A 24,537-nucleotide genomic window follows, 5' to 3' on the forward strand; every position below is an offset into this window, starting at 1 on the left:
TCATGGACTAATTAGGCTTAATAGATTCGTCTCGCCGTTTAGCCTCCACTTATGTAATGGGTTTTATAAATAATCTACGTTTAATACTTCTAATTAGTATCTAAACATTTGATGTGACGGGTGCTTAAAAATAAGCAACCGAATCAAACGAGGCCTAAGACTCGGGACAAATGCTGAGTTTTTCGGTAGCCTGTATTCACATTTCACATATACGCACAACAAATAATTTTTCAATTGCCTTTTGAGCACGACTGCACATTATTATAGTATATAACAAGCTAGCTAGTAGGTGTCAATTTCTAGAGTAAAAGTTAAATGCCTTCTTACGAAATACATTCCGTCCACCCAAAATTTCTGGAGACGCAAAAGGTAGTTTTTGGTGTTCTCCAGAATTGCAAAATTAACATTATTTGTGTTGCAATATATAGTCCACACACATTCTCGTAGATCACTAGATGTTGGTCCCCAGATTAGCCGCTCCTATCATGTTTGATCCTATTCATTTTTCTTCTGAACCAAGTGATCCACCATGAAAGAGTTAGCGAGAGTTCATGCATATATGCCATGCTATGCTAGGTTACCATGCTATGCTAGGTTACCTTCTGTTCCCTGTAGAGACCTAATTTTGTGGACAAATAATCTTGTTTGTTGTAACGGACAAGAAAAGGTGAAACGGGGTCCTCACTCTCCTGATCTATCTAGGTACTCATCTACTAACACAATGTCCTTTTTTTTTTGCATAAAAGTTGAGTTCCATAGAGAAGCCACGCCAAAGATAATTAAAAAATGAATAGTCTTAGTACATCCTCTATTCATCTAAAGTACCAATGTAACATAACCTACAACAGTAGACCTGTTTTCTTCATTCTGTTACACTGGTTTAAAAGTACCCACCAGTACTTGTTGATACTTATATCTGTGATTTTTGTCCACTGTGTCATCTGAAAAAACATAAAAAAATAAATTTAAGGAATTTTTTTTACTTAGTCCCACCAATTTGGTAGTTTTTTATACTCCTCTTTAGGTGCTTCAAGTTAGCTTTTTCTGCTTCCACCGTTAGATTAATTTCTCAGGATGGACGGCTCTCATTTTTCCAACCAATCTAAAATTTCTCTTTCTTCAAACTTGTAAAAATTGAAATAACATTACCAGAACAATGTTTTTAGGATAACTATTGAGATATAGTGGAGCAAATTGCAAAGCAGGAAGACATTTGTAATTCATATATAGGAGATACATTTGTAATTTGAAGTAAACTATTAACTAAACCATTTTTTTCAAATTACACAATTTCACCGAATGGACTAATTTTCTAGATCTAATATCGATTCTCAAAGACTTTTCCATTCTCATTGTACTAGCCAGCAATTATTTTATGATCTATAATTTGCAAGACCTCCTGCAAATAAATGTGGAGTCAAGATACAGCTAGGTACAATCATATAAATGGATTGAACTTTGCTTGAGAAATCAATCTTATATAATCTGGTTTGTTGTCTACTTTCCAAGGTTATCCAATATACAGTGTTGTTCTTTTTGACAACAATGTTCAAATAAATCATACAATGTGTACATATTTGTGTTAGCAAACTGCCTATCCTATAATTTTTTCAATTTGTAAGAAGTGATAACTCATCATTGACATGAGAGTTCAGGTGCCAAAATGTCATACATAAATAGATAGGTGTCAGTACATTATATTTCATCTAAATAAATTCTATAAATATATAAACAAAAAATTGTGAGGTCCCCAAGCTCTGCAATTATAGGTTCCTGAAGCTGTGCACCGTGGCAGCTTGAACAACTATTTGGTTTGAGATCGCTAATCTTAACTTAGGATGGAAGAGAAGTAGACAACTCCATCCTAACCCGACGAAATTCCATCCAACTATAGCCTTCAAATAAAGTTCAAACAAACTCTTGTACTAGCTAGCTTCAAAATCCAAAGAGGACCACTAGCTTCACGCAATGGCCCAATGGTTCGGATGAATGATAATAGAATGTGTGAGCACTTCACTACACCATGCAAGCTAGAGTCATCAATCAAACTATCCTTTTGGCTTGCGCCATCAACCAACTAATCAACCTCCAACAATATTTTTGAGGAGAATAGGCCAACTAATTAGGTGCCCTGTTGCCATGGACATGCATATCAGCGCTCAAATCCTACTGTCACATACCTTGCATCGATGTTAAACAATTTAACGAAGGTAGTGGAATTTCTTTTTTGTTATGATGAGAAAGTTCACATTGGTACCCAAATCCCTACCATCACGTGCCTTGCAATGATGTAAAATTATGGTAAAAAAAAATATTGGCATTTCTTTTCATTTGAAACTCTTCCTGCTCCTAAGGTATGCAACTGGAGAATTCTCTCTCCCCCCCCCCTTTTTTTTTCTTGGAAAAGCAATGTACATTCTGGAGAAAATTTTTTAGGAATTTTTCTAGGCGCGAAACATAAAGTTAGAGTGAACAAGAGCTCAACGCCTTGTCCCACTATAAGAAATTTTATCAGCAAGCAAAACTTTCCTTGTTTGAAAAAGAATATTGGCTAGAATCTCTATCAATGACTAAAGACCGAGATAGATACACATAATGAAAGATCTCAAACCCGGTGCACAACGAGGTTGAAAAGCCTCCAGGACGTGAGTACCATTTGCCTACTTATGCGTAACTGAGGCTTTACTTGTTGCGAAAGGAGAAAATTAAGAAATAGTTCTCAACGACACCAGCCAACTAATAATAATCTACCGTCGTCGATAAACTACAAATGCCAACTTTTTTTTACTAGATTACCATTACCAGTCTGACCATCCTATCGCGACGTGGCATACGTACCATTCACAACAGTGAGCAATATAATATTCTAACCGCACTACTGTCAACTTTATCCTTGCCTGTACACTCCGTCGCATTGTTATGGCCTGTTCGGTTGGACTTATAAGCCGGCTGAAAAGCTGAAACGGCTAATTTGTTGTGAGAGAAAAATATTGTTGGGTGGCTGATAAACCGGCTGTTAAGCTGAAGCGAACAGAGCCATAGCTTACTTCCCACGCTCCAAAGCGTCTTACATGCGTACCGACAATCGATAATCTCATATCCATTTCAACCATCGGATTTTTTTCCCCAGACCCAAAATCCCACGCCCATCTCGAACATAAGAATTTTTGCCCCCGAACCCGTGGGATTTCAAACCCTCCTTACACAGTACGAAACTCCTGCCTCAAATCCTCAATCTGCCCGAGAACGATGTGAAAACAACGAGGAACAATAGCGAGAAGCACTGATCAGCTGCCAGCCAGCCAGGGATGAAAAAGATGGCCCCAGTCCCCAACCCTATCCCTTCACCAAATAAAGAAAAAAAAGAAGTGCCTGCCATGGAGGATGGAGCAAACCAACCACCAGGAAGCGAGGAGGAAGACGGTCTGCTGACGACGAGGTGGCGCCCGAAACGTTCGAACCAACCGTGGTCCGTACCGCGCACAGCCACAAAAGGTAGGCGGCAGGGGGGGAGCCCAGGGGAGGACCCATGCAGAAAGGAAAAGCGCGGGCCCCACCGCGGAGAGGAGAGGAAGAAAGCTACCGCCGAGCGAACCCCGTTCAAATCGACGAACCCACCTCGCCACCTCCTCCACCACCTCCAGTCCTTCACCTCCTCCATCCTCTGCTCGGCTCCTATTACAAATACCACCACCGTGACGCCGCCGCCCTGTGCCCTCCCCGTTCGTTCGACCCAGCAGCAGGAGAAGGAAGCCCGCCCAGCCAGGCCAGGCAAGCGACGCGACGCAAGGTAACTGCTTCGATGTGTTGAATTTGCAGCTCTGAATTCTGATGATGATGATGATGCCGTAGTTTCAGTTTTGCTTCGTGAATTCTGAGCTCTGAAACTGAATGCGCGTATGCGTCATTAAGTCCTTTGCCTGCGCTTCATGATATGTAGTCAGGCAACTCCGGATCTTCGGCTGCGAATCCGTGTCTGCATTCCTGGCCGGTATTAAGATCATTAGAATTCAGAAGGAACCATCTTTTTTTTTTTTGGTTCCATGCTCGTGTAGCAAATTTTGGAGGATTTAGTGTGGGTTAGAATTCAGAGGCTTTTCCGCCCCTGCATCTCGCATGAAACAGAGGACAGAAAGAAACGCTTCGTTAGACTAATTCACCCTGCCATTCTCTAATGTCTCCACTCCTCTATCCTGTTTGGGAATCAAATCCACAAAGATGAACAGCAGTCGACTGTCGACACCTTACATTAAAAAGTAGTGCATTCATGAAAGTTGCAACCATCAGCTCTCATCTTGTAGCCCTCCTCGGGCTTGTTATGGAGCTGCAAACACGATTTGAGTTGCTTTGACCGTCCCACGGATGGGGTTCCACATTTTTAATCTGCCCTGGTGTCACTGTCACAAAGGATCTGCTTGCAGCTTGCACTAGTTTGGAAAGTTATCAGGGGATAGAGGGGATAAGTTAGTTTGGAAAGTTGTCAGAAGATAGAGGGGATTAATTAGCTTTCTTTTAGAATGATTGCAGTGCTCCGATTACTCATTGACTCGTCGTTATTGATCCGGTAAATTATTGTCGACAACTCTGCATTAGTTTATCATTGCGAATGTGTGTTCAGTTCAGGTATGGCTATCAGCAGGATGGCCCTGCGCTTGACGCTATCAGTGGTCAGGTGTCTAGATATGATAATGTTTAATATTAGGGACACGCAAAGCCAACTTCCTTTTGGGAATCCATGTTCTTTTGAGGAAGTGTTCTAAGAAAAAGCTTTTAAGGAAGTTGTCATCACGTCGCCTTTACAAAGCTTCGGATCGGATCAGATGCTAACAAACTCAGCAATAGTTTTTAAGCAGAACCGGGTCATAGCAAATCCTAAAATAATACAAGCACCGCCACTCGGAAGTGAGAGCCATTCACTCTTGGAATTCCAAAGGACAATAGCTAAATGAAACTTTGGCATTGTGTATAGTCCTCTCAAATCTTCACATGTTTAATACTCAGATTCCTTGAATCATTCAGTTAGTAGTAGGCACTTCATATAACATATATTTTGTCACCTTAGTCCCCTTGTCTTCTATTTTGTCAGTACTTTTATCCTCTTATGGAAGTATGATGCAGCCAGTTTTTATAATTTGTGACACCGCCAAATAGAACAATAACAGATAACGCCATACCGACGTACAGGATCTCAAGTAAAATAATTAATAGCTCGATCATTGTCAGTTCTCGCGGCGGATAGGTTGTCAAAGTACATGAGTCATGCTATCTGCAATGTCATTTTCCTGGTAGGTAGTGAGGAAATCATTTGTCCACATGATGGATATATAAGACTTTCATACAGTTGGCCCGTCGATGTCGGTTCTTGGGAAGGTTGGAACATCCTGCTCCCCCTGTGGTCACACTAGTGCCAGTTTGCATGTCCTTGTTGTTTGAAAAAAAAGGTTTGAGCTTGTTGTAACATTTAAGATTGCTCCTTACAAGGTTATCGACTAGTGCTTATTTCAGTAGTAGCTTTTTGTAATCAAGTATATGAACTATTGATGTTGAAATTGTGCTTCAGTCTTCTATACAGGAACTGGATTCTGCTGTTAGTCCTCTTGCTATTGATACCATGGATGTCTCTGATGAGAAGTGTGCTCATCCATCGGACCTGCCTAGTGCTGTTGATGTCATGCAATCTGACGATGGCAGATCTGAACATTTGGGATCTGCTGCAGTCAATGGAGCTATTGGAAATGAAGGTTATTCAGGCATCAATTGTTCTGAGCAGACCGATGATGGTAAGCTTGTTGTGGTTGACAATTGTACCAATTTTAGTGAACATAATTGTTGATTTTGATGTTTATTCAGTATTAAGTTAGATGTGCAATGTACTGATAATTGTTCTATAAATGCAGAGCATGGTGGAGGTGAAGACTCTGTTGTTAATGTTGGAAGCACTGCTGATAAACAAGAGAATCAGGAAAAGATTCCAATGGAAGAAACAGAGATGAGTGATGGCACCTCGATCACATCGATGGAAGATGCCCTGGAACCAAACAATGATCTCCATTCAGAGCCTGAAGATACGAGCAACCACACTCCTGATCTGTCAAATGGCAAGTCTTCCAATGGAAACAGTAACGTATTCCAGAGTGCAAAGAGCGTGTTGACTTCGACGAAGAAGGTGAAGGTAATTCTATCTCTTTAACCTGTCTTTTCATGCATGATTCATTCACCATCTAGCAGAATTTCATCATTCACGAATACTACATGATAGTACATCCTTTTTTACAATTCTTCATTTTGCAAACTTTAACCTCCTTCCGGAGAAACCTGCTTCCGGTATATTTTCATGCATACTTCTTGCATACGAGTTTTGAATTTCTCTACATTTTTATTACAGAAAACTTCATCTGCGAATGCACGGAAGCCGCTGCAATCTACTAACAGAGGTAATCAGGATGATGGGAAGTCATCGATTGGAAAGGCCACAGTTCCAGCAGGCCCAGTTTTCCGTTGTACTGAACGTGCCGAGAAGCGCAGAGAAGTATGTGTCATAAAATCATTCATTTTTTATATAAGAAAATGTGAAGCTTCCTTAGGGGAGAATAATGTGCTCACAATTGTTTGTTCTCATCCTCCGATTGCAGTTTTACATGAAGTTGGAGGAGAAGCACCAAGCTATGGAGGAAGAGAAGATTCAGTTGGAAGCCAGGCTGAAGGTAACCTGTCCTGATGCCATTTTCAGAAATGCATTTGATTCCGCCGACAAACAATGGAAGATGCATTGGACGTATGCTGAACAATTTTCATGACCATTCTTGGTGTTTTTTGTGTGCATCATCTCTGAATCTGCAGAAAGAACAGGAGGAGGCTCTGAAGCAGCTGAGGAAGAGCCTGACCTTCAAGGCCAATCCCATGCCGAGCTTCTACCACGAGGCGGCGCCGTCCCCCAGGGCCGAAGTCAAGAAGCTGCCGACGACCCGCCCCAAGTCGCCGAAGCTGGGCCGGAGGAAGACGACCTCCATGGAGACGTCGAACTCCTCGTCGGAGAGCGAGGGCACGAGGCCCTGCTGCCGGGCCAACCGCGACGGCCTCGACAGCAACTGCAAGTGCAGCGGCGGCGCCGGCAGCAGAAGCAGCAAGGCGCTGGCAACGAACGCCAAGCCTGCGGCCGCGGCGGCCAAGAAGCAGAAGCAGCCGAAGCACCGCGCCCACAAGATCGCCGGCGAGAGCGCCATCAACATCGCCGTCCACTAGCTGCTGCTGCTGCTGCTGCTGCTGCTGCAAGATGGCAATGGCGTTTCCTCCGAAACTTCTTGCCGGTTTCTTCCGGCCGCTTGCTTGCTTGCAGGGTGACGACAATGGCGTGGAAATCTTTTTTTCTAAGTTATGGGAGTGCTTGACGGCTTGTGGATTTGCTGTAGATAATAAGTTATCCGTGATGAAGAACAAGGGGCTCCGCTGCCTGCCATGGGTGGTGACTGTCAGAGAGAGGTGGTGTTTATTTAAATCATGCTAATTTTTATTTAATCTGCTGTGCTGAGGGTGTGCGAGGGATGGCCTGTGCTTTGCCAATGTACAGGGCCGTTTGTTTTTGCTTTCCGTAATTTATGGGATGTGGTAAGGAAGATTGAGTGTTGGATGAAAGTTGTACAAACAAGAACGAGGGTTTGTGGAAAGGAACTATTTATCTGATTTACGCTCACTCGCTGCACTAGAGCTGTCTTGGTTTTAACTTTATCTGAATTTGTTTTGGATACATGGACTTTGTGCTTGATGGATGTGACACAACTCTTTGTTGTGAAAAAAAAATTGCAAAAGGAATGCTATATTGTCAGAGAATACCCTTATTTGCCATAGAAAGTTTTACAGCTCTTTTATTTGTCATCCATTGTCTCACTTATTGTTGGACTCCTGTATTTCTGACCATTTTATTTTTCACATCCATCCTACTTGCCCAACAAGCGCACACGCCTGCACAATGTCATTTCTTTCCTTTTCTTAGAAAATTATCGACCTCCTTATTTTTTGTGGAGAATTTTCTATTCTTCTCCCTTAACCCCTTGTCGTTAGGCTCCTCCACGAAATATAGCAAATGGCAACGACATGCCCGACTCTACCAATGCCCTCAATAAATTCTCAAGTTTGTTTTGTTTGCTGTATCAAAACTTCCACCATTAGGAGTTCTCATCCTTTTCCTTAGCTCTCTCTTTTTCTCACTACTCAATCCTCACTCCCTCTTCTCTATGGAGACGTAGGGGGTAGGGAGCTTAAGCCCCCCTCTCCATAGCGGGCATATTCCTAAGCTCTTGTTTACTTCCCTCCAAACTCCCAACTTTGACACTATGCAAAAAGAAGATTCCCCATCACATCAAACTTGCGGTACATGCATGGAGTACTAAATGTAGACGAAATCAAAAACTAATTGCACAGTTTTGTTGTACTTTGCGAGACGAATCTTTTGAGCCTAATTAGTCAATATTTGGACAATAATTCACAAATACAAACGAAACGCTACAGTGTCGCATTTATGGCAAAATGTCAATTTGGCACCTCCCAACTTGGGAAGTAAACAAGGACTAAACTTTGTTACCTTGGCTCATTGCTCACTGCCACATGGGCGGATTTGGACCTAGGACCATTATGCCTGGCCATTCGTTTTCATACGGACTAGTCCTAGTCGTAGTTAATGCCTTAATGACCTATCGATGCATGCATGTACTTCGTTCATCGCAGTTTGCGACCCACATAAACTTTATGGTGCCCATCATCCATCACAGGAGCTGAAGCCTAGTAGCTACTAGCTAGCATCACATGTTTTATTATTTTTCCTTTTCCATCTTCCCTTTTCTCCTCACGTTAACTCTGTCCTATTTTCTGTTGTTCCCCAATGGACAAGGTGAGATTTGCAAAAAGAAAGAAAATGCATGGAGGTGATGACAAAAGCTTCACCGCTACCGTGAGCATGCATCACCCTGCTAGCGTGCTCAGCACTATGCCTAGCACTGCTGTACGGCGAGCTCCTCCGCCTCCCTCCCACTTTCTCACCGGCGTTGGAGTCAAGCTCCATCCATAGAGCGAGCTCCTCCATTGCCACACGCCTCTAGAATCAAGCTTCTCGCGCCTTGGGTCTTCTCTGCTACCTTGTGGAGCTCCTCCGCACACTACCCCTTGGAGCTCCTACGTGCATCTACACTGAGCCCCATCGCTCGGGTACTGCTCACTCCTCGAGAGATGGAAAGGGATTACCGAGGTCAAATCACCTGGCTCTGTCCTTACAACCAATGGGTGGTTTAAACGCTTGGATGTTGGCCCTAGATGTGCGAATTCACCAGCTCCGTCATGAGGCCATGTCTATGTCCCTACATCCTCCATCTTAAACTCTGATACTACCCTAAACACGAGACTTAATCTCGTTGCTAATGCTACTCTAGATATGAAACTCAATCTCGTTGCATGATGTTATGCTGACATAACAAGGGGTGAACTTAGGTATTGAGATTTTCTACATTTCTAATAAAAATAGCTATAAATATCTTCCACCGTAATGATAATATCGTTTTTTTCCTTAGGTTATGAGAATACTTTTTTTCCCAGTTTGGCAGCCAAAACCGGTCGAGATGTTTCTGCCCTGTTGTGCCAACTGCCAAGTGGCTTGCGCGTCAGTCAAATACACTTGGCCTGCCTCACGATTCGCGCGCGCCACCGGTCCCACATGGTCAACGGCATTGACCAAGCCACGTCATCACCCGCCTCCTCCTCCCTCGCCTATCCACTCGGCCGTTGGCGGCTTGGCGCTCACTGAACCACCCAGAGAAGCCTTCTCTTCGCTCGCTCTCCGCCCGCCGCGCCATGAGCGCCGCCGCGTGCCTCTTCGCCGCCGCCGTATCCCTAACCCTCCCCTCCACCTCCGCCCCCGCCTTCGCAGGCGCATCGGGCCGACGCAGCCGATGGATCCCTGCCGCTCTCCGCTCCTCCCCAACTCGCCGCCGTGGGCCGGTCCGGGCACTCGACGAGCGGCTGCTCGAGGCCGCTGCGGCTCCGGCTGCGAAGGACACCGAAGGGGAGGAGGCAGGTGTTGACGTGGGAGATGGGTTCGGGGACGCGGAGGGTGATGGAGTGGGAGCGCAGGAGGTGGTGGAGGAGGAGCAGCGGCCGCCGGCGAGGGCGTTCGTGAAGAGCAGGCGGCAGCGGCAGGAGGAGGAGGAGGCCGCCGCGGGGCAAGACCGGTTCAAGCTCATCAACGGCAAAGAGGTAGTAGCTTGTTTGCTTTGGACTCCCCAACGGCGGCTGCTGCTGGGTGTGCGGAATTTGATTATCCGCAAACATCAAGTTCACCGGAGATATAATAATAACTTCTGATTTCCGTTGTTAATTGTGCGAAATTTGATGCCACGCAATAGAATTTGTGGGTCTGTTCTTTGAATATTGGCTATGTGAATTTGTGTTGTCAGGCAATTTCAGTGTCCGATTTCTGAACTTGTGTACCTGGCTACCTGCAGATATTTCAAGAGAAGGCTTATCTGGTTGGTGTCGAGTTCAAACGGACAGGAGGGAATCTCTTCGGCATAGAGGAGTCTCTTAAGGAGCTGGAGCAACTAGCTGATACTGCCGGGCTTGTGGTTGTCGGCTCAACCTATCAGAAGTAAGCTTCTCTTTGCCAAGATCATCTACTGAGCCTTCCTTGTTCTGACCATAGATAAAGATGAGCCGCTTTGGAAAACTAAGATGCCTGCTCAATCTGATGTTGCAAATTAAATGTCGTACAAATCACATGCCTTGCCTTTTTATTCCAAACTCAGGGCGAACTTGCCGGACCAATTTGTTCCAAACTCCCTCATTCTTTCTGTTTTCCATTAGGCTTTCTACCCCAAACCCAAGGACTTACATTGGTTCAGGCAAGGTTTCTGAAATCAGGAGTGCCATTCAAGCCCTTGACGTTGAGACTGTAATTTTCGATGACGAGTTATCCCCTGGGTAAGACTCTCACTCATTACTCTGCTATGAGGTTCAATCAGTTTACCTTGTTTCTCATGTCTCAGACCAAGCAAAATAACTTAACAAATTTTACCTTGTGTTGGTATTATGCTCAAAATATTGGTTATTCATAGTGCTTGTTGCCTTGTTATCATTAGGACATAGAGACCTGGAACGGTTGCCCATGGCTGTGTTATTTGTCAAACTTGTGGACAATGTACCCATATATATATGCCGTCTTTATGGATCTACAAATACTACTATGGATGCCATGTTAGGAATGCTATCGGAAACTATGAATGTTAGTACAATCAATCTTTCATTTTGGCTCTATAGTAACCAGGAGGTAGTTGAAGAAGTTACCATATGATTTTGACACCATGCACTTTTTTAATCATACTATGTCTTCAACTGCTCCCTAATCATATTTTATGAAACTAGTAACCATCTTAGCTTGGCCAAGTAGTTAAATCCCTGCTCTTATAGCTGATTTTGTCAAATACTGATTTCAGACAACTACGTAACTTGGAGAAATCATTTGGTGGGAGTGTCCGTGTCTGTGACCGTACTGCTCTCATTCTGGATATTTTTAATCAAAGGGCAGCAACACATGAAGCTGCTTTACAGGTAACAATTGCATACACACTAGCTTTACTAACAGTAGTACCTTGCAGAGTCATTTCTTGACATGAAGTTTGCAGTTTTATGTAGAATGAGCACATCCATATGCTATCTTCCTTTTTAGGTCACCTTGGCACAGATGGAATATCAACTTCCTAGGTTGACAAAGATGTGGAATCATCTTGAACGGCAGGCTGGAGGTCAAGTTAAGGGTATGGGTGAGAAGCAAATTGAAGTCGACAAGCGCATCTTGAGAACTCAAGTAATATTGTGTTCTGGCAGTAAGACATTGTTTGTGCCCAAATAAATTGATACAGGATTGTCAATTGCTGCCTATACATTGTTCATTGACAGGGCACTCTAATCCTATGCGTGGAATAAAAAAGCAGATGGCTTGTAGACATTTTCCTAGTTATATGATAAACTCCTTCCAATAATGCATTTAGAGGACTTTAATATTTTGGCTGTCATATTATGTATTGCTCATTTTGTACTGATTATCTTTTAACAAACTTATGAGTCTCAAACCTTAATGTCATTGACAGATAGGTGCATTGAAAAAAGAACTGGAATCTGTTCGAAAACACCGAAAGCTGTATCGGAACCGTCGCCAATCAGTTCCTATTCCTGTTGTTTCTCTGGTATAGCCATGTAAAATTCACTTAAGTAATCAAAATTTTCCTGTTCTCTCCAAGCTATGAATGTATTCAGTTCCAAAAAATTTCAGGTAGGGTATACAAATGCTGGAAAAAGTACACTCCTGAACCGCTTAACTGGAGCTGATGTACTTGCAGAGGACAAGTTATTTGCCACGTTAGATCCAACAACAAGGAGGGTTTTGGTATGTTACAAGAAAACTCTCTTGTCCCTTCAAAAAATGAAAATGAGAGAAAACTATTCCACTAGAGTTATGTAAGCTGGACATGGGTAACCTCTATCTTTATTATGGTCATTTATATGCCTTTGGGAGAATAACTTTGGTTAGGATTATCCATTGTTATATGTAATGTACAACCATGACTGGAAGTAATTTTGCATTACTTTGCAGATGAAGAATGGGACTGAATTCCTTTTAACTGATACGGTCGGATTCATTCAGAAGTTACCCACTATGCTGGTATATATCCACAAAGCATATTCCTCTTGTTTAAATGTTATACTCCTGAAGAGTAAAACTGCTAGATACTATGATTTTGCCCTACCTTTATGATGTCAACTTTTAATATATCATTTCTTGATACTTGTCCAGGTAGCAGCATTTAGAGCAACATTGGAGGAGATATCAGAATCGTCAGTTATAGTTCATCTTGTTGATATTAGGTATATATTTAACTAACACTAGGGAATGTCCATTTGTTGTGTATTCAATTCAGTGCATCTATATGCAATGTCTCATAGTGTGCCGTGTGTTCCAGCCATCCATTAGCTCAACAGCAGATAGATGCTGTTGACAGAGTATTGAAGGAGTTGGATGTAGAGTCAATCCCCAAATTGGTCGTGTGGAATAAGGTTTGTTTGTCTGAATATTTGTCCTTTTTCTAATAATTTATTCAGCACTTCTAGTTATTTTCATATATTGTAGAGAGTGTAGACAAGATTCTGATGATAAGAGTCTTTGCGTGCCTGATTTGGTTTTAGTGCTGTAGTTATAGTGAAATTAAACAATGTGGAAGCACCTTGAGCAAAACGTTGCTGCTGATATTTCATTTTTGTTCTATCTCTATCTTACAAATCACTCTAAATAGTTTCTGTTTTTTCCATGAATTTACTGGAGTGGTAAATCTCTAATATTTATATAAATGGTGTTGGTGCCTGTGGAGCTTTGATTAGCATTGGCTCATATTGCTCTGTCCAATTCCCCATTCAATCCTAATCATAGTTAGGACTTTGGGATAATAGCTCAAGCAAGTGATTCATGATTACGATAATTTCTTCTTCAAGTTCTTCCTTGATTGCAATAATTTCTTCTTGGAGCTGAGTGCAAGTTGTATGTCATGCAGATTGACAATACCGATGAACCATTAAGAGTGAAAGAGGAAGCTGAGAACCAAGGGATAATCTGCATATCAGCAATGAATGGTGATGGTCTGGAAGAATTCTGCAACACAATCCAAGCGAAGTTGAAAGTATGTGTTTGGCCCCCGTTTTGGTCAAATGAGCTGTTTTTCAAACATGTCTTTTTTTGGTATCTGGTGCTCTTAATTTATATGAAATAAACCATGAGCATTTGTCTTCTATAGGACTCGATGGTGCCAATAGAAGCTTTTGTCCCGTATGACAAAGGAGATCTACTGAATGACATACATAAGGTTGGAATGGTCGAAAAAATGGTGAGTATTCTGTTTGCTAAAAGATACAATTTCTTTGGTAATTGTACTTTGAGTACATTACTTGTGGTGAAACTTTATGACTATAATTTTGTTCTAAGCTAAATATCTCTAAGTTAATTCAGTCATTGTTGCAAAAGAAAATTCTATTACGAAAGCATACACTAGTTATTACTGGCTACAAATTTCTTTTAGCATAATCACAAACTTTGCTTACTTCATGTCCGCCACTAAAGATATTACCTGGACATATATTCAAGTATATGTTATAGTAATTTCTTGAGATCCTTTCATTTCTGTTAAACAAAGTCTTGCATTTTTGTGTTCTTTTATAGGAGCTAATGACGACTTTGCTCTCGCAATATTTACTGCAGGAGTACAAGGAAAATGGGACATTTGTAAAAGCTCATGTGCCTCTACCTCTTGCAAGGCTTCTCACACCTCTACGGCAGCAGGTGGTGGCTGCTGTATGATCGATGTCCTCCAGCACAGCAGTCATTGATGCCAATGGCACTCACATAATTAGTCCATCTTGTAGATTCGCAAAAAGAATGCCCTTGCTGTACAAAATTTAGTCATAGATTATCTTTACTGGTTCTTTTTATCAGCGTAGGGCATCAACACGTGCACTGAATTAGAGAGCTGTATATATCCACAACAGAAGTGTAAATATTGTCAGCTGAACTTTGCTCATTTCTCATTCTGAGAATCATTGTCACTCTACAAATGAAACTGTGCCATCTGGTACATCCATCCATTGAACATAGAACAGAAACTGCGAACCCTCTGGTCACAGATTTGCAGATACATCCAATGTGGCTTATTATTTTCGCATTAAAAACCATTTCAAGCTTAAGCATATACATGTAACAAGCAAGAATTTTGTCAATATTGTTTGACCTTTACATGGCAATACAAACTTCAAAAACAGTGGTAATTCGCAAGACCAGCTGACTTTATGCTCAAAATTCTTGATTTCAGCAGCTAAAAGCATTGCACCATGCCTGCCACATCAAAACTAGACAACCAAGAGGCCAAGAGGCGTGTACCCAGTTAAACTTCCCTGTAACAAAATTTAAGTCACTTGAAATATCACTACGCATTTAGTCCAGAACTGCTACAAATTTAACCACTACTTATGCAGCAACTGCCTGCGCTTGGGACGCAGCATTTTTGTAGAACATGCTCAAGCTTGTGCGTGCTATTGGCTCGCCAAATAATGTTGCTGTTGACGACCTCAGAATTTTCACCTCAACAAAGTCACCAACCACCGGCTTACGTGCGTCGTCTCCTTCAAATGTGTGTGGTATAGGGACACTGGCAAATGATACCTTATGCCCCCTATCGGTTTTCCCTATCAGCTCAGTTTTGGGAGCACGCTTGTTGGGTCCTTCAACAAGAACAAGCTGAACTGTACCAATTTGAGAATCATAGTTCTTCTTTGTGGTCTCGCGGAAGGTATTGATCATTTCTGTGAGTCTCCTCTGCTTGACATCTTCAGGGACATCATCCTCATAATTCCGGTGAGCATGAGTCTTTTCTCTCATGCTATATGCAAACATGTAAGCCATATCATATCCAACAGCCCTTAAAAGGCTGAGGGTATCAGCATGTTCATCTTCTGTCTCTCCACAAAAGCCTGCAATACATCAGAGAAATACTTCCCAACTTAAAACAGAAGGTTGGATCAAAGATGAGGAAATTAACAAATTGTATGTCACTGTTAGTGATGCAAGAAATGCATGATATTGCATGTGACATAAATAACACCACGTGCTAGTGCCGCTGTTATAACTCATCGATTGAGCAATCTTAATCTCATTTAAATTGGCATTCAAAGCGGTGAAGACTCTAAATGTCAAACTGTCAAACAGCTTTACAGCGTTAAGCTGAGCACACGTCAAATTACTAGCTAAGTAGTTGTATTGCTGATGTATTTCCAGCTTATCGATATGCACAAACTAAATTTGTTTTCATATTTCAATAAGGTAATCCACTCAAATTACAAAGAGAGCAAGTCTAATGGAAATAAATGGAGGATTTGGATTTGATTAAGGCAAACATGAGGTATGGTCTGTATTGTACCTAATTCTAAACAGTAAATGAAGCATAAATATTATGAACATCTGACACTTGAGTGTAAATGAAAATGAATTGGACAAACAACAGGGGCTTAACATTCGATCAAGATATCGCATCAATGCAGCATACTTATTTTATCTGGTTTCTCTTGCTGGTGATTAGTGACTACAATTGGTTCCAAATTCGAATTGATTAGTGTCTATATTTTTAAATTATCACTCTTTTTGAGACAGCCATACAAAAAGAAGAATATCCATACTGGGAGTAGTTTGTTCAGAAGATCATGACTATAGAAAATCAGGAAGCACATATAATTTAATCTACATAGCCAATGCGGATTATGAAAAAGAAAGAAAGCTTACCAGTTATGAAATCACTGCTTAGCCCAACATCAGGAAGTACATTACGAATTTTGTGCACGAGCTCTAAGTATGCTTCTCGAGTATAACCTCTCCGCATCCGTTCCAGCACTGTTGTACTGCCTGTTTGTGCTGGCAAGTGAATAAGATTGCAGATGTTATACCTATCCCGCATTAAATACAGTAGCTCATCCGGGAAATCCTTTGGGTGTGGTGAGGTGAACCTGAACCGCATCTCAGGGTATTCCAAAGATAATCTATCCAGGAGATCAGCAAAACGTAACCCCATATTCTTCACCTTGCACATGCTGGAAAATCCTTCGCTAAGTTGCCAGTTTTTGCCAGGCTCTAACTCTTCTACTTCAGAAGTGTCATTATAACTGTTTACATTCTGACCAAGAAGCATTACCTCCTTCACACCTGCTTTCCACAGCTCACCAACCTCTCGGACTATAGAAGACACCGGACGGGACCTTTCCCTACCTCTAGTGAAGGGAACTATGCAGAACGAGCACATGTTATTGCAACCTCTCATAATTGACACAAATGCTGTAACTGAATTGTCAGAGATCCTTACTGGGGTGATATCAGCATAAGTCTCCTCAAGCGAAAGAAGTGTATTCATACCCTTATGCCCGTAATCGACTTCCTGGAGCAGCCTAGGCAAATCCCTATATGCATCAGGTCCACAAACAACATCAACCATCTTATCAGAGTCCAGTATTTTCTCCTTCAGCCGCTCTGCCATGCACCCAAGGACAGCAATCTTGGGAGGCCGCAGTGATTTTGATCTTCCTTCAGCGACATTGGCTTTCCATTCCCTTTTCAGAAACCAAAAGTAGTTGAGCCGCTGCCAGACTTTCTGCTCTGCATTGTCACGGATTGCACATGTATTGATAAATATTATCTCTGCACTCTCAGGATCAGGGACAATTTCATTATATCCTTCCTTTTTCATGATAGATAGCACAATCTCCATGTCATTTATATTCATTTGACACCCATATGTCTCATGGTAGATCCTTCCCTTGCTTGATGTTGTTGGACCAGACACTAAACTAGACAAAGCACAAGCAAAAGGCATTGTTGCATTTTCATGTTAGTATCAATGACTACAGGTAGCCGGAAATCATAATGAAAAGCACCAATTGAGCATGGGACAGAACAACGAAGTTCTTGAAACAGAACAAAGTTTTCAACTATTTCAAGTTCAGTAGCATAAGAAAAAGAACTATCTAGGACTCCTGGAAATGGAATAACTTGAATTGATGCATGGATATGGCCAACTGCCAAGGAAAAGTCTATAGTGATCGAAGCAACACCAAGCTAAATCATACTATAGCGATCCTTAAGCACCCACTAGTGCATAAATGAACATAAACAACATTGTTCATTTTACGCAGAACAAATCAACGCTGGTTTACAGTTTTACTAGCTTCAGCGGATGGTTTTCCGTCCCATTGATTTACATCTTTTGCACAACCTTTTTTCGAAACAGAAGTGCGCAGTCCTCACATCCTTTACAAACCAAACATATTCAAACCCAAGACTATTGGGTGTGATCAGCCTTGTAGCAAGCTTGGCAGCCATATAGAGCCACCTATCAATTATTCTACAAATCTCATAGTAATTCACCCAGTGACTCAAGAGTCTCACAGTGCCCACTAACACATGCTATTGAGGATCTACAATGTACCCACTCACTGATTCCAGCTCAGCCACCAGCCTACTCGAAAACTCGCGCCACTCCACAGACAGACATGACAACACGCAAGCAATATCACATACACACAGTGCATCGGATAACCTCCCTCGCTATCTTCCAAGAAACAACCATGCATTTTCTTTTCTATTCCCTTTTCTTCGTTAACCCAACTTGCATAAATTTGAGCTACAAAATGGCACACCGCGGCTCCATTTCCTTTTCACTAACACACACCACTCGCACGAACACCAAGTACTATGATTCGTAATCACATTGCAACGCACCACTAACAAAAGATTAGATTTTTTTTTTCAGACTACAATCTCCAAGCGACGAGGGTAGGAGGCGGAGAGGACGGGGAATGGAAATAGAGCAGAGACTTACTCCGTCTGGGGCTCGGAGACGGCCGTTGCCGCGGAGGCCGCGAGCGTGCGGGCGAGGCGGCGAGGTGCCGGCGGGGGCGTCGGGAGCCGCCGTGCAGCGGCGGGGACGACGGAAGCAGGGGATGGGGGAGCGGACGCGTAGGGGCGGAGCGAGGCGAGGAGGAGGCGGTGGCGTAGGCCGCGGCTACCGAGGCGGAGCGCGGCGGCGGCGGTGAGGGGGGCGAGCGGCGCCGCCATCGCGTTCGGGTGAGGTGTGGGGTGGTGTAGAGAGGCCAAAGCCAAGAGACGGCGGCGGCGTGTCAGGGGCTCTGCGAGGATAAACGCCTGGGCTCACGGCGTCCGTCTGATCGATGATGAGCGGCCACGAAACCCGCTGTTCGGGATTCCATTCATGAGGACATTCTTCATCTCAAGCTGCTTGTGCATCGCATCTCTCTCGGATTTTTCAAACTGCAGCAAAATTTGTCATCATCTATGCCCATTTTTTAGGGAGATGCTCTGCATCAACAGAAAGAAAGTTTTGCATTTTCATTTGGTGAATGAATTGAAATAAGAGCCAACCATATATTTCACATTTTGGAGCGTGTCTTGTACAACAACACCAACCACTTAACATGATCATTTGCTTTAGGGTCCAGATTCCATGCGCCAATGACACAAGGCGAGTTTGGGTAGTGGGCGGATATGGGTGAAGAATAGGAAATGACATCAGTGAAGTAGAAATCATTATATCACCTGACGAAAATTAGAAAATTCTCCAAGATAATTTATAGAAGAAAAATGGTGAAACCAGTGATTGGGTGAAAAATGACACAAGGCGAGTTCCGGTGAAGCAGAAATCATCACATCTCTTGACTATTTTTATTTTTAATGCTAATGTTATCGAGCTATGATCACTACAGCTCCAAAATGAAAAAGAAAAAAGATCAGCTGCTTTTGCACCTAGTAAATATACAAATCGGCTAAAGAATTTAAGTACCAATGTTGCTCATTTCCACGCTTGCCAAACAAAATGCACATTCTGATATTTTTATTTGCCATTACAGGTCTTGATCAAGAATTTGGCTCCATGTTCACGATGGAGGGGCGCTCCGGTTTCCTTCATGCCCAGATGGTTGCTCAATCTTCAGGAGGTGATGGAGGCCGGCGATGACATGCTGCCTGCTGGTTGGTACCCCAGTCTTCGCTAGAGCTCTGCCATGCTTGTCCAGGAGCACGAAGCAAGGGACGTATCTGATATCGTAATGCAGAAGCTGCAAGTGCAGACATGCAAATTGCTATTAGAATACTTAACTATTTACAATTTTATGCAGTGATGGTTTAGCATGGCATGCAGAGTCGCGAAAAATATCCCAAAATACAACGACAAGACAACAAGTAGGCTTTGTTTAGGACAGAGAAGAAGCAAGTTCAATTGTTGAGTAGCCAAACAAAATGAAGAGAAGTTTAAGTGAACTGGAAAGTGAACAAAAAAAAGATGAAAAGTAATATGAGTAACAAAATAAATGTACTCATTCAAGGGTAGCAGGGCTTCCAAATGTTATTACTGGATTATAAATTCATCATGTGGCATCATATCAATATGATCAATCAAGGGGCAGCAGGGTTATGAATACAACATCTTAAATTGTGAAGTAACAGAGAATTTTACAATTCTCATTTCTTTCAGCTGTTTGAGGCTTACTCTACATCGACTTCAGTAAAAAGAACACAACTATTATCCAAGCCCAAGAGACTATTCTTTTAATTTCTACTATTAGTGATCTATAGATATCTTTTGTATGATTTTTCTCCTTTGTTGGTGGCGCGACGTTGGGTTTCACCTCAAGACTATCCTTTGCTGCTGCTGTTGTGCACAAATCACCGGAACAAGACTAACCCGACTAAATTGCCAATGAAAGGCTCTCCTCTGATGAGAAATTGAGAATACACCACCCCATCGACGGCAGAAATCTTGAGAATTGGATGAACAAAGCAATTGGAGAGAAGCGCCTCACCTCTGGCATCCACCGGTCGTCCTCGGCGTCGGCGAGCACGAACCCAGCCGACCCACCGGCCTGCTCCTCCAAATCCCGCACGAACCCCTGCAGCGACGCGCAGAGGCGGCACCGCGGCGAGTAGAACTCGAGCACCGTTGCGGGCCTCCCGCTGGCCAGCGCCGCCGCCAGCGCCCGCTGCTCCGTGTCCCCGCGGTCCGCCTCCACCTGCGCGGCCCCGGGGCTCCCCCACCCTCTCCTTCTCCTCGTTCCGCCTCCCCCGGAGGCGGCGGAGGCGGGGGGCGAAGGGAGGTCGCCGGCGATGACGAGGCCCTGCGCGAGGGTGCGGATGGATTTGAAGAGCCAGGGAAGCTCGAGGTCCCCGCAGGGGCTCGGGCCGGGGTCCGGCGACGGGGTGGGGTTAGGCCCCCACGGCCACTTGAAGCAGACGAGCGGGGGCGGCTTCGCGGCGCCGCCCATCGCCGGCCGCCAGCGAGAGGGCGGGAGGGAACGACGGTCGACGGGGAGGAGGGAAGAGGCCTGCGGTGCACGTGCGGGATGGATGAGGCCTTGTACTGACCGGGTCACTGGCAGTGGGCCTGCTAAACGTGCTGCGGCCCATCACCACTACCACTATATGATGCTTTGTTGCACTGGGAGGAGTCTATGGCAGAGGGCCTGTTAAACGCGTAGCGGCCCATTTCTGTTTTTTTTAAAATAAACAGCGGCCCATGTCTCCATCTTCCCCTCGTGTTTATCTCCCCGCACCTGCAAATTTAGAGAGATCCGGATGTCAGATCACTGCAAATGCTACAGGAATTATAGCTGAGCTCATGAACACCAGATTTGGTGGCATCATGTGTACCTCGCCAACCTGCCTCTTGTTGGCCTCTTCCACCAGCTGATCGAAATCGTTATAGGTGACACTGCTTTCATAATAAACCAAGCAAAGAAGATATTGCTGCACCTATATGACCTAAAGTCAAAGAAAACTACAAGTATGCTTAAGAAATTACTCGTACACACCACTAAGAAGACACCATTGTGTGCAAAACCTTCAGCAATCTTATAGCTATCAACTTTTTGAAATGGTTTCAGTCTGTCATTTGAAATAGTCATAGTGGTACCTATTTCATGTTAAAAAGTTCAAGCACTTGAAACACATGTGAATATGAACACGGCAAAATATTGATCAATTGAGATGTTACACTCATTCTGATCTAGTTAGCTACAAGGAGCCTACAATCAGTGAGTAAATTCGATGAAGGTTAAGTATTAGTGTTGAGAAATTAGTGCCCCTTACTTGACACCGACTTCTTAGAAGTAGTACCAAAGTAGTGTGACATCACTTCTTCTATGGACCTATATCCACGCTACTTCGAGGAGACTTCACCTGATAACGACATGGGAGACCAACATTATATAGGAACTCAACTCTTTATTCACTATAACATGATTTGGTACAAGACTCATTCTTACAATCTTTATGTGGCTACTCATACTACTCTCTTCTCGTGCTTTACAAAGGCATGTCAATTCTTAATGGTGCCTACCTTATCTCCAAATTAAATGGTTCCTAGCTACTTGGCTTGGCATGGCATGTCAAGGAGGGAGGGGAGCACCATATGTACAGGATTCCATGTCACAGGTGTTGCCATGTGCCCGACTTCTACACTCTTCTTAACCTCTAAAATGTTCCCTCATGCTTATCCTATAATACAAATACCTAGTTCTAGAGTTTTCCATAACTCACCATGGAGTATGGCTACCTTAATATCTAACTTCTACACTCTTCCAACTTTGCCATGATCTTATCCTTATGCATGGCAAAGGCTAAGTATCTTGTGATCTTCACAACATTCTAGAAGTTTCTAGGTATGCATTGCATATTTCAACAATCAGTAGCCATTCTCAAGTTGCATTCTGTCTCCATTCCTATAGCATGGAGCCTACCCAACATAAAGGTACCACATTTTATTTTCTTCTGATTTAGCATAGCCATGCTGCTAATACTTTACTTGATCAGAAGTACAATATGAAGATATATATTCCTATCATCCAACAAACAAGATAGAACTATAGACTTATGGGAATCAGCAGAATAAAAGGTGGAGAGTTGTAATATGCCTAACCTACAATCATCCTGATATGTGAGGGGGGGAGGGCAAAAGGTTGTTCAAGATAGATAGATTCAACCGTTCCTCGATATGTTTCTCTCCCATCTTCTAGCAATTCATATGAGTGTTGTGAGTCATATACAAAAGAAATTAATAAGTTACTATGTGCGTGATTATAACATTATTACAATGTTGCAGTGCTGTAGGATCTCAAACCTGGTACACCACACTAAGTGATTGCAGGCCACACTTATGTGATTTGTGAACTATAGCCCTAGTCCATCTCTAGATACTAGAATTCTTGTCAATAAGACGAAGGACCTGTTGAAGTTTCATAATTAGTAAGTAAAATTATAGTAAAGAAAAAGAAGTAACTAATAATTTTTGTATATCTAAAACTATAAAAGACTTCTTTGGTAAACCTGTAACAAGATATTTGAGTATTGTGTTTAGGATTTTATAATCAGGGGAACAAACTAAAACATTTGCATGAAACTCATGTAGATTACATCTTGTTAAGTTGAACAAAACAGCAAGAAGAGTTCCTATTAAATAGCAGGATGTCATTACCTAGCTTCAATGATTGAACCTGAGAAAAATTGACATCCATACCAACAATATTTGAAGTACTGCTTTTCTTTACTTGTGCCTGTACAAAAAATTAAGACTTAGCATGTTTTCTTTTAAGGTCAGAATCAGCATGTTATCGGAAAATGGTTCAGAGGCTAACAACAAGGCAGAGAATGACGCAGCGTACCAGGAAACTAGTGCCGGAACAACTTTTGGTGGGATTGACGCGATTCGACAGTAGCAAACCAATTCTTGCACTTGTTACATTCGGAGCGGCGATGTCTGCTGCGCATGATTTGACCGTGCCTTGATTGGTAATGGTTCTCGAGGCTAGCAATCTTATAATAGATCCTCGGCTGTGAATTGCGGAGGCTCTTATCCAACAAATTTCGCAGGCAGGCAAGACAGGGCTCCACGCCCTCGGGAGCAGCCGCAAACGCCGCCTGCGCAGCGGGCAGGAAGCGCGCTTCTTGTTCGTCGGCGCACGCATGCGGAGGCGAGGCGTCGTCGTCGTGCGCATCCCCTTCAAAGCCCGCTCCGGTGGCGTCATGCCCCTCCCCACCAAAGCCCGCCACTGCGGCGTCGGCGTCCCAAGCAGCACCCACCACATCCTCCAAGCCAACCCCCGCCGCCTCGCCGAGGAATCCCGCCCCCGCCCCCACGGCCGCCGCCGCCGCCTCGTGACTAGGGCCGGCATCAACCTCATCATCCATGCGATGTGAGGCGACCGCTTTTCACCAAGATCCGAACCTTGCAGTCGGGTAGTGGTGGAAGATTTTCGGCTCTGTGTTCTTGGAACTGCGAGAGGGGATTTTTTTGGTTTGTTTCCCTTGGGAGGGAAGGGGGGAAGAGGCAGGGGACGGGGGGAAGAAGGGGTTTTGTGGGGACGGGCCGGCGGGGCGATTCCGAGCCTGATCGCTAAAATTTGGGTAGGCCAAAATATGGGCATTGCCATATCAAAATCTGGGCAAGAATTTTGTAATAGACTTTGATTGGATGCTAACCAAATGGGTGCCAATGTTTATGAACTTGCCCCAATTTTAGCATGGCAAATTTTGGGAGGCAGCCAATCAGACCCTCCGTTTCCCGTCGGTGCGTAAGGCGGTTCGTGATTGACAGTTAGATTCGTCCGTCAAGACAAGGCCTCTCTTTTAATAATTTTTTTTTGATGGTGTTTGGTTTGCACACATGTAACTATAACAGTATTGTGCTTTCAAAAAAAAAACTATAACAGTATTGAAAATAGATTACTTGACACCGACTTCTTAGAAGTAGTACCAAAGTAGTGTGACATCACTTCTTCTATGGACCTATATCCACGCTACTTCGAGGAGACTTCACCTGATAACGACATGGAAGACCAACACTATATAGGAACTCAACTCTTTATTCACTATAATATGATTTGGTACAAGACTCATTCTTACAATCTTTA

General features: G+C 43.2%; 4 protein-coding genes across 5 annotated transcripts; 2 read left to right on the forward strand and 2 right to left on the reverse strand.

The window, feature by feature from the left end:
• Nucleotides 1–3,514: 3,514 nt before the first annotated feature.
• LOC101776317 (protein WVD2-like 5) lies at nucleotides 3,515–7,746 on the forward strand. Of its 2 annotated transcripts, none has more exons than XM_022829287.1 (6): nucleotides 3,515–3,790; nucleotides 5,561–5,780; nucleotides 5,898–6,172; nucleotides 6,386–6,529; nucleotides 6,633–6,704; nucleotides 6,841–7,746. In XM_022829287.1, the coding sequence occupies exons 1-6, from the start codon at nucleotides 3,530–3,532 to the stop codon at nucleotides 7,240–7,242; spliced, it is 1,374 nt and encodes a 457-aa protein (XP_022685022.1). In that variant the 5' UTR covers nucleotides 3,515–3,529; the 3' UTR covers nucleotides 7,243–7,746. The 2 variants fall into 2 exon arrangements, with proteins under 2 accessions (XP_022685022.1, XP_004979598.2); XM_004979541.4 differs by having other exon boundaries at nucleotides 5,898–6,166; nucleotides 6,841–7,260.
• A 2,027-nt stretch (nucleotides 7,747–9,773) lies between these two features.
• Nucleotides 9,774–14,703, forward strand: LOC101777129 (GTPase HflX). The gene is made up of 13 exons (XM_004979543.3): nucleotides 9,774–10,239; nucleotides 10,488–10,630; nucleotides 10,846–10,962; nucleotides 11,475–11,589; nucleotides 11,708–11,845; nucleotides 12,129–12,224; nucleotides 12,311–12,424; nucleotides 12,632–12,700; nucleotides 12,833–12,903; nucleotides 12,999–13,092; nucleotides 13,584–13,709; nucleotides 13,824–13,913; nucleotides 14,285–14,703. Exons 1-13 carry the CDS (start codon nucleotides 9,838–9,840, stop codon nucleotides 14,381–14,383), a joined length of 1,674 nt encoding a protein of 557 aa, XP_004979600.1. The 5' UTR covers nucleotides 9,774–9,837; the 3' UTR covers nucleotides 14,384–14,703.
• A 12-nt stretch (nucleotides 14,704–14,715) lies between these two features.
• LOC101776720 (CDK5RAP1-like protein) lies at nucleotides 14,716–18,742 on the reverse strand. The gene is made up of 3 exons (XM_004979542.3): nucleotides 18,441–18,742; nucleotides 16,355–17,409; nucleotides 14,716–15,549 (listed from the first exon to the last, which is right to left on the reverse strand). The coding sequence occupies exons 1-3, from the start codon at nucleotides 18,674–18,676 to the stop codon at nucleotides 15,047–15,049; spliced, it is 1,794 nt and encodes a 597-aa protein (XP_004979599.1). The 5' UTR covers nucleotides 18,677–18,742; the 3' UTR covers nucleotides 14,716–15,046.
• A 525-nt stretch (nucleotides 18,743–19,267) lies between these two features.
• Nucleotides 19,268–20,956, reverse strand: LOC101777542. The gene is made up of 2 exons (XM_004979544.3): nucleotides 20,437–20,956; nucleotides 19,268–19,692 (listed from the first exon to the last, which is right to left on the reverse strand). The coding sequence occupies exons 1-2, from the start codon at nucleotides 20,893–20,895 to the stop codon at nucleotides 19,513–19,515; spliced, it is 639 nt and encodes a 212-aa protein (XP_004979601.1). The 5' UTR covers nucleotides 20,896–20,956; the 3' UTR covers nucleotides 19,268–19,512.
• Between the last annotated feature and the right edge of the window lie 3,581 nt (nucleotides 20,957–24,537).

This window comes from Setaria italica, chromosome VIII (genome assembly GCF_000263155.2).
Source record: "Setaria italica strain Yugu1 chromosome VIII, Setaria_italica_v2.0, whole genome shotgun sequence".
Classification (NCBI taxonomy): domain Eukaryota; kingdom Viridiplantae; phylum Streptophyta; class Magnoliopsida; order Poales; family Poaceae; genus Setaria; species Setaria italica.

Excerpts from the sequence above, each read along its gene's own strand:
- LOC101777129 (XM_004979543.3), top strand. The coding sequence starts at position 9,838 with ATGAGCGCCGCCGCGTGCCTCTTCGCCGCCGCCGTATCCCTAACCCTC. Across the intron at positions 10,963-11,474 it reads GATGACGAGTTATCCCCTGG|ACAACTACGTAACTTGGAGA; the intron begins GTAAGACTCTCA and ends TACTGATTTCAG. Across the intron at positions 12,225-12,310 it reads CTATTCCTGTTGTTTCTCTG|GTAGGGTATACAAATGCTGG; the intron begins GTATAGCCATGT and ends AAAAAATTTCAG.
- LOC101777542 (XM_004979544.3), bottom strand. The coding sequence starts at position 20,895 with ATGGGCGGCGCCGCGAAGCCGCCCCCGCTCGTCTGCTTCAAGTGGCCG. Across the intron at positions 19,693-20,436 it reads ACGACCGGTGGATGCCAGAG|CTTCTGCATTACGATATCAG; the intron begins GTGAGGCGCTTC and ends CTGCACTTGCAG.
- LOC101776720 (XM_004979542.3), bottom strand. The coding sequence starts at position 18,676 with ATGGCGGCGCCGCTCGCCCCCCTCACCGCCGCCGCCGCGCTCCGCCTC. Across the intron at positions 17,410-18,440 it reads GTCTCCGAGCCCCAGACGGA|TTTAGTGTCTGGTCCAACAA; the intron begins GTAAGTCTCTGC and ends TGCTTTGTCTAG. Across the intron at positions 15,550-16,354 it reads AAGCAGTGATTTCATAACTG|GCTTTTGTGGAGAGACAGAA; the intron begins GTAAGCTTTCTT and ends GATGTATTGCAG.
- LOC101776317 (XM_022829287.1), top strand. The coding sequence starts at position 3,530 with ATGCAGAAAGGAAAAGCGCGGGCCCCACCGCGGAGAGGAGAGGAAGAA. Across the intron at positions 3,791-5,560 it reads GGCAAGCGACGCGACGCAAG|TCTTCTATACAGGAACTGGA; the intron begins GTAACTGCTTCG and ends ATTGTGCTTCAG. Across the intron at positions 6,705-6,840 it reads AGTTGGAAGCCAGGCTGAAG|AAAGAACAGGAGGAGGCTCT; the intron begins GTAACCTGTCCT and ends CTGAATCTGCAG.